The 9,089-nt window shown below is 33.5% G+C and overlaps 1 protein-coding gene across 1 annotated transcript in view; it reads left to right on the top strand.

Annotated features, from left to right (window-relative positions):
* The window catches only part of LOC106468054 (cytochrome P450 18a1-like), a 61,294-nt gene that overhangs the window by 42,624 nt on the left and 9,581 nt on the right, over window positions 1-9,089 (top strand). Inside the window, exons 4-6 of the mRNA XM_013928451.1 lie at window positions 2,411-2,747; window positions 6,696-6,817; window positions 7,150-7,564. Of these exons, the coding sequence (XP_013783905.1) occupies window positions 2,411-2,747; window positions 6,696-6,817; window positions 7,150-7,564 (874 nt within the window). The remainder of the gene's footprint in view (window positions 1-2,410; window positions 2,748-6,695; window positions 6,818-7,149; window positions 7,565-9,089) is intronic.

Raw genomic sequence — 9,089 nt, 5'->3', positions numbered from 1 at the left:
CACCAGAAGTGTAGATACATACATACCGAACTGATATATTAGGAATTTGTCATGACTGAGTTGCCACCAGAAGTGTAGATACATACATACCGAACTGATATATTAGGAATTTGTCATGACTGAGTTGCCACCAGAAGTGTACATACATACATACCGAACTGATATATTACGACTCTGTCATGATTGAGTTTCCATAGAAACGTACATACATAACGAACAGATATATCCTAATCTAGATCAATATATATATATATATTGTTAAAGGAAACGTCATATGTTCACAGTTCTACATTTCCTGAAAACAATATTTTAACGCCATTTGAAGTGATATTCGTTCTGCTTAAAATGAAAACTTACTATAATACTAGAGGACAATGAAAACGTTGTGGAGTTCAATGTTGTGAGTTCTGGGGTTCCGTGGCTGAGGTGTGAACCTTAGAGTCAGTGGAGAGTGGTGTGTAAAGAGAGCGACACACATTTGTGTGTACAGTATTTAGGGTCAACGACCGTTTAACGAACACAGCGGAGCCGCTGTCGTTGTCATAGTATAGCTACAAGATGAATATATATATATATATTGTATCCATTTATCATCTTTTATGTGTATCTAAACATTTGTGCAAAATACAAGCATAAATGTTATTAAATAAATAATTTTCTTCGGTGACAAATTGTGTTACAGTTGTGTGCATTTCAACCAACTGAATAAAATATTAGAGCTCCAAATCGTTTTATAGCCATCGTGTTTAACTTACACTTACGTTCTGAGTCTTAGCCAATTAAAGAAAAGAAAGAAAAATGTAGAATAACAGGTTTCGATAATGCTGAGGTGGTTTGAAGAGCGAAAGAAAGCTTTGGGGATTTTATAACGTTTCTTATAAAACTATGGAACATTTTTAATTACATGTTTTCAAACACACTACAATATTAATAAGCTCCAGTCATATTTTGACCCCACTAACAGGAAGTGAATAACAACAGATATTATCTCATATGTTATTTAAGAAACAGATCAAAGATAACAGCCTCTGAACAGGCATTTTTGTCACAAAGTGGAAGAGTTTGTCAAATATCCACACCTGTGATTTTAATTTCGCAAAGGACACTTCAAACTTGTATAAATTTTCTCTTCCAACTAGAAAATGCTGTGTAGTTTGTAGTAGCTAGGACTTTCTCCATTCTTGTAAATGTTGTTAACTACTCACCACAAATGCTTTTAGCGACAATAAAACGTGACTGACACACATTCAATAATGTTAATCTACTTAATTCAACACGGCCATGTATGATGTTATCTAGCCTGTTTCAACATAACTAAGCAACAATATTACCGAAGGAATTATGAAATCAATTACAGCACGAAGACTAACCACGTGGTTGTAAGAGCCCTAGAATCTCGGTAAGAAAAGTTTCAAAGAGAAAAAAGTACATAGTAATTTCTAAGCTACATTATTTACATGCTAGTGAAAATATGATGAGTTATTTACCGTTTACATTACACTTGGACTTAGATGTTGTGTCTTCTGCACTATATTAAACACTATTTTGTATTTATGTATTTTCTAAATGTTATGCAATGGAATGTGTGGTTGGAAATCTTCCAGTACGCCTATTCTTGCCTTTCATGTTTTTTTTAAGATTTTCTCTGATCTGTGTATAACTTTCGAGTTAACATTAACACAATATAAATCACTGTCGAATCCTCAAACTCTTAACAAAAACGGTCTCGTATTGCCTCTGTATCAGTGGAATACTATTGTGTTTATAAAAATAAACAGCAGAGCAAGGAATTATTATTTAAAAAGCTGTTTTTAACATAAATAAAACCGCATTCCTTAAAAAGTGTTCAGTTCTCTTGTTGGGGTGAATGACCTCTGGTGAGAAAGTACTTCTCCATCATTTCAATTAACAGTTATCGTTAGCACGACTAGAAATCTTCACTTCCCTAACACATTCCAAACACATACCCTTACTAGTTTGATTAAACTCAATTTTTTATAAGTTATTAATTTTTCTTCCAATAAGAGTTGTGTCGTCATCTAGAGAAATTGGCCCAGTGATTCAGTTGGCTTAGTTCTGCCTGCCTGCTTGGTCGCCCCAGGATAGAGCCCACCCACCGCCCGTTTCTAGGCCAGACCTGGGCCCAGGTAAACATTACCGTCCCTCGACCACCTCGGGATATGTCTACCGCCAAAAGCTTAACCTTCGACCAACTCTATAAAAGCAGTGCAAGTAGTGCCTCTCCATCCTAGCCAGTGAGAGGCAGAGTATCGGTTGTTTATTTCACGATATTCGGTCTCATCGCTACCATAGCGTGCTTTAACATATATTATTCATAAGAGCAAACCTCAAATCATTCATTACAGTTGACATGAGTCTATTCGTTAATTACACTTTCCAACTTCTACAGTCCCTCCAAAAATATTTTCCTTCTACTGTGACGCTGTTTCTTGTTTTCTTCATGGTCCTCTTTCTAACACGACTAACGTTTTTCTGCCACAGCCGACTGCCACTACCTCCTGGACCACGCGGCCTTCCACTTCTAGGGTCTCTTCCTTTCCTGGGTAGGGATTTCCACTTGACCCTAACCTCACTAGCTCGAAGTTATGGTCCCATCTACCAGATGTTTTTAGGCCGTAAACGAGTAGTGGTCCTCAATGAGCCTCAGATGGTTCGGCAAGCGTTCCGTCAGAATGTGTTTTCAGGCCGTCCGGACACCGAACTTACGAAACTGTTGCAAGGTTATGGTGAGTTTATAGTTCACTCTGAAAAGAGGAATTATTAGTTAATTTTAATTTTTCTATAACCTTTATACAGTGATATAATAAACATTAAAAAGTAAAGAGATTTATGAATTTTTTTCTGTTGTTTGTTCCATCATGGTGTGACATAACAACTGTTTATCATGATTATCATGTGCTCCAAGATAAAATATTTGGTGACAGTTATTTTTCTGAAGCAATTTTCAAGATAAAAAGTACTTCGTACGAGTGTGTCAGGTTTGTTGTGTTTGAGGAATTCCCATGTATGTTTGTGGTCTATTCATTAACCTTTCAAACATGTTTTCACAAAAACCACTTCATCCTAAAATTTATATATTTATTACCCGTGTTCAAAACGCAATTCTAAAGTAAAAACTGAATTGTGTTTCTATAAACAACAACAACATAAATAATATAAAGAAATATATGCAAATTAAACAAGACAAGTAACATCATCCTCGATACTAAGGGAAAAGCTAAAAGTGCCCTAAAAGACATTTCATTACAACGTATTTTTACTGTCCATTCAAAATAATTGAAATTCAAGAAAGTTTCTTCCTTTTTATACAAATAATACACTTTCTTATTATTCGGTTGAGGTACTCTTTTTGTATCAGACATCAACAAAGTCACTCAAATGATTTTTACTCAAAACACTTTAATTAAGGGTAGAATTACTGATGGAAATCAGATTTCTAAAAACATTTTCTAAACTATTATGCTTCAAATTGCTTGGTAACATATGAGCTGTAGAAAACAAAAATAAAAAATAAAATGAATATTACAGCTAATGCACTAATTTTTGCTTGTGTTCTTTATGTATTTTACGTAGAAAATGAGTGATTTCCCAGGATATTTTCGTAATTTCTTTTCACTGAGTGTTGTAATAGGTAGAACAAAATATCTCAATACAACGTAATAGGTTGACCCAGTCAATAGTGCGCGGTGTTAAAACAAGTCGGTAATCTGAGAGTTCAGTTGAAAGAGTGTCTAGATAGTTGCATCCATATGAAACCATTTCGATTAGTTAGTTCAAATTAGTTGCTACGTGGAGAATAATTAGATGTGATTCTTAGTTACGTGTATCTAATAAATATTAGATTCTTAGTTACGTGTATCTAATAAATATTAAACACAAACTAATCTAGCATGATCAATATTTTAACATTGTGAGTATACAAACATTAAAAATATTCAAAGGTTTATTTTCATGTGATAATTGAGGTCATACACCACCAAAGGCTTAATAGTCCGAAAAATCTCAGTTCGTTAGAGTGGCAATGCATGTTTCTTCAACCATTGTTTGCTAACTCCTAGATATTCTTAGCTATTAGTATTAGTTCAAAAGGCGATTCAGCTCCTACAAGGAGGAGTGAAGGGGGAGTGTGTGAATTATAAATGAAGATCAGAAAAACATGAAATAGTAATACAAAATCAGACAGATTTCACACAAGGTGTGAAAAAAGAAATTGTCCTTGATTCCTCAGCCAATCCTGAAGAAAAAAGAAACAGGTAAACTTATGAGGCTAGCCAGCCTTGACTCCTTAACCAAGTCTTAATAAAACACAAAACATACAGGCTTACGAAGCTGGCCGGTCTTGATTTCTTAACTAATCCTTAATAAAATACAAAAAAGGCAGGCTTGCGAAATTGGCCAGCATTAACTTCTTAACCAATCTTTCATAAAACACGAAACAGACAGGCCTACGAAGCTGGCCGGGCTTGACTCCTTGACCAATCCTTGATGAAACATCAAAACAGGCAGGCTTACGAAGCTGACCGGTCTTGACTCCTTAAACAAACCTCAATAAAACGCGAAAACCGACAGACATAAGAAGCTGGCCGGTCTTGACTCCTTAACTAATCTTTAATGAAACACAAAAACAAGTAGGCTTATGCAGCTTGCCTGCCTTGACTCCCCACCTAGAATACGCTTCCTCGTTTTTTCACTAAAATCCACAACCTGACAAGGGCTTGCTAATCCATATGACTAGGGTTTAATGACTCAAACTGTTCTGCTTAATACAAATGAATAGAACATTTACTTAATCAAGCAAATGATCATTAAAAATATTAAACATCAATCTAAATTACTGTTGTTGTTGTTGTTTGTTTTTTGTTGTTGTTTTTTTGCGTATTAATGATCATATTTACTTCGTATCAAATGAAGCTATAGACAATTTTGAAGTTATTTTTAGTGTTCGGAAGTCCATATAAATAAATGCTTAAGATTTTTAATCAGCACCCCTTGAAATGGTTTAGGGACGATTAATTAACTTTTTAGTAATGAGATGAAGGTTTAATAATATGCAACTTGCATTAATTTTAGTTTATTTTATTTCTTCCAACTTGCTAAATTCTATTAAAAACAAATTCCTCTTCACTAGTTCCCTCTGGTTCAACAACTTAAATAGAGGATAACGGATATCTTTGGTTTCCATGACAAAGAATATTACACAGACTTACGTGGCTGTCTATGCAAATACTACTTTATATTATTGTAGTTATATCGTTTAGTTAGATATAGTGTATTTTACTCACATAACCAAATACATTTGATTTTTCTAATATATTGACTTACAGCCACAAAAATTACCTTTCATTTGCTTAAATATGTATACCAGTTTCCTCTCTGTTACATTTTATTCCAGAGTTTCAACACATATAATACAGTTAAGATTCGTTCAAGTTCATATGAATTACAAAAGCTCGTAAGAACTTGTCATTTCACTTGAAAATAGTTGAGGAAAATACTTAACAAACTCGCAAAAACTTAATAAAATATTCGTCAACTGAGATTTTAAAAACAGCATTAAAATAATCTCAAGATTCGTTAAAAACTGCTTGCCAAAAATTTCGCATGAATAAAATGTATACATGAAGAATGAGCAAAAAATTGGTATATTTACAAATACACAAAGTATTCAACATCAAATCAAATTCCACAAAATATTACATCTTTCCAAAGTATGCTTAAAAAGAAGAAGCTCTATAAAATATATTACTATCCCGGAAAAACAAAGATGTTCAAAATTGAACAGTGCTTTAAAAACATAATACACAATTAGGCATGTGATCAAGTTAATTGATAAATATCTTAAACAAGAGATGGCAGCACTGATGAGTTAACTTACCCTTTCAGATTCACGCACTTTCAGCATCCCGCTAAATCACCAACACTGCCATCTATTGTTCGTGGATTTGTTTATCAATTATCAAATAAATAAAAACACTGTTCCACTTACCTTTAATTTTACTTCAGTGTATACATCAGTGTTCAGAGATTACAGTAACGCAGTTAGAATTAAAATTAATGTCACTGTCTGATACAGTTCATACCATATGTACATTGTTAAATTTCTTCTGTGTATATTCATTTTAAGTCATCTCAACATATATCCGCATTATTTTGTATCCATATCCTATATTTCAATGAAACTGGATGTGTTTGTGACCATTGACTGACTGTACAATGCAAGCATAGCTTGTTAAAAGTGTTTTGGATTTATTTATTTTGGTATTATCTATGGGGTAAAAAACAGTTTCTAAATATATATTATGATTACAATATTTTTTGCCAAAGAAACTACAACAAAAAACAATATAATGTCGTGAATTTACGGTTATTTGCATATTTTTTCTTTTCTTTCTTTCTTATAATCATGTTCACAGTAAACGCACCCTGTAGAAGCTACTTTTCTGCAAAAGTTCAGAGCAGTGCTAACTAAGGTTGCAGCTTGTTACTGTATTTATAATTCACTTCGTTGAAATTACAATTGTATTTCTTTTCCTTCTGGGACAAGTTACGTATTAAGTTCCCAAGATTATGCTGATCCAAACTTTCAATTTGTCACATTATTCAAAAGAACGTTATATAGGTCGCAATATTTTTTTTTAATTGAACGAAATATATTTGGATTATGTTTTTTGCAGGTATCATCAATTCGTCTGGAGCTCTGTGGCGCGAACAGCGTGCATTTCTTCATTGCGTCATGCGACAATTTGGCGCGAAAAACATTGGCCCAGGAAAGCCCGCTCTTGAAAAAAAAGTGAAGGTTTGTAAAGATGTTTTTATCACTGATTCATAAACGATTTTAATAAAGATGATAATATTTTAGACCTAAACTATGACACAAATTTAAAATGTGCTTTCTCTCTATTATGTAAAGTACGTTTAATTATAATATTAAAGGAACTTCACAAAAAAACGTTAACCGCGGTGTTTCTTAAAAAACAACTTACGAAAACTGTTAATCAGATGAAAATAACTATTACATCTAAATACTTATCGTTTAATAATTAATTTTTCATGTTGAGTATCGTGAAGTTCTTTATTATTCGTTGTCGTATGAATAACGCCCAAGTTTTTTTTTTGTTTTTTTTCTAGGATCAAGTCTTAGAATTTTTATATGGAATTTCTGAGCTAAACGGGACTCCTTACAGACCACGTGCAGCAATTGCACGTGCCGTCAGTAACGTAGTTGGCTCTTTACTAATGAGTGTCACTTATTCAAAGGAAGATACACGTTTCACACGTCTCTTGGAGCTCATAGAAGAAGGGTTTAGTTTACTAACTCTGGCCGTTCCCGTAAACTTCATCCCCGTATTGCGGTACATACCAGGTGGTAGCTACGCTTACCAAAAGATTAAACAGAACCGTGAAGAGACAGCAGCATACTTTCAAGAAGTAGCCGAGGAACACAAGCACACTCTAGACCCACAGGAGCTTCGGGACTTTGTGGACGCCTACTTAGTTCAGCTTCAAGAGAACCAAGATGATAACAAAGAGTCATATTTTTCAGGTGATTTTGATTTTACCTATTTTTTTCTTCTTACATTTTGTGGATTGTATGATTCTATATTTGAAATAACTGTAATAGTGTAAAAGTATAATCCATGATCTTATCAAGATAATTTATTTGCAGGGCGTAGAAAAGGAAGGTGCGAAATTTGTGCAACATAATTACAATTATAATGCTCTTTACTGTGGTCAAATCTGTCAGGGTTCTAAACACAACCATATTAAGGTTTAAAATCAACAACAATAATAGAAACAATTTAGTAATTCATTCAAATAATACAAGTGATATTTCTAACTATTTTTATAAAGTTTAAAAAATATAAATTCTTGTTATGCCATTTTTCTTGTGTATGAAACAACGCAATAACATTCTGTTTATGAATAGGCATAGTTGAAAGCACTGTTGAGTAACAGTAAAAACGCTCGAACGAAGCGACATATTTTTAAAATATGGAAGAACGAAAGAAAAGTTGAAAATCTGTCTATCTGATTCTATTTAGTTAGCAGACAATAAAGTAGGTACTTAAAGGCACATTTTGTTGTAAAGTAATAACAATCTAAACACAATTACTGGGCAACATTTATGACGATAATTTGTAGCATAATGTTCGTTTTTGTTTTATATTTTCTGTTCGCCTGCTCAAAAAAGAAAGAATATGGGAGCTATAGGTAGCCAAAAAGAGAAATAAGTTGTATTCGAGAATTTCGTTAAAACGCGAAACGTAAATGAACAGAGCTGTAATAAATAAGGTACCATTTACCTTTAATATAGCTTTCATATGTGTTGTAAGGGCAGCAGGATATTCACTTCGCCACTGAAGGGAACAGAGGTTATGTTTTCCCCACTGTGTGTTGTGTTAATTTGTGTGTGTTTGTTGAAAACGGCTGAAAGGATTTGTTCGAAAGTTGGTATATACATTTGGGCTATGACCCAATCTAGAAGTAATTAGTTTCTGAAGGGTCGAGATCAAGGTCACAAAAAGGTCATGAAAACCCTAAAAAATCCCTACCTGTTAACATGGGGACGGATTTTTCACACCATTTTTTGCTCTATAACTCAGTAAAAAATGATCTGATTTTGATGAATATTGGTGTACATATGCAGAATATTATTCCCCATTGATCTGCCAAAAATGGTCCGTGTCCGTTGATAATTACGGACATATAGACACATTTTCGTATTTTTTTGAGGGTAGAATATGATCAACGCTGCATGGAGGAGGTATGCGCATCACTGAATGCCCCTCTAGTTTATATTGTTTCTATTTGCCCTGATGGCGAAAAGAACAGTTTCAATAATTCAACCACTCATAATATTTTTTATCATAATACTTCATCACAAGGAGACAGAATTTTTCATTCACTATTTCTTACAAGGTTTTAAGTGTCGTAGCTGGCATTTAAAGATACCTGTACATGCAAAACATCGACATTTTCATTAGAGGAAAGATTACAAGTCGCTGATTACAGTTTTATCTATTTTTTTCGAACAAACTTAAGTTTGTTTGTTATGAATTAAGTTTGTT

Source organism: Limulus polyphemus, unplaced genomic scaffold (genome assembly GCF_000517525.1).
Source record: "Limulus polyphemus unplaced genomic scaffold, Limulus_polyphemus-2.1.2 Scaffold2850, whole genome shotgun sequence".
In the NCBI taxonomy this organism is placed as follows: Eukaryota; Metazoa; Arthropoda; class Merostomata; order Xiphosura; family Limulidae; genus Limulus; species Limulus polyphemus.
The sequence above is the reverse complement of the archived record's forward strand: the minus strand, read 5'-3'. Positions and strand labels throughout refer to the sequence as shown.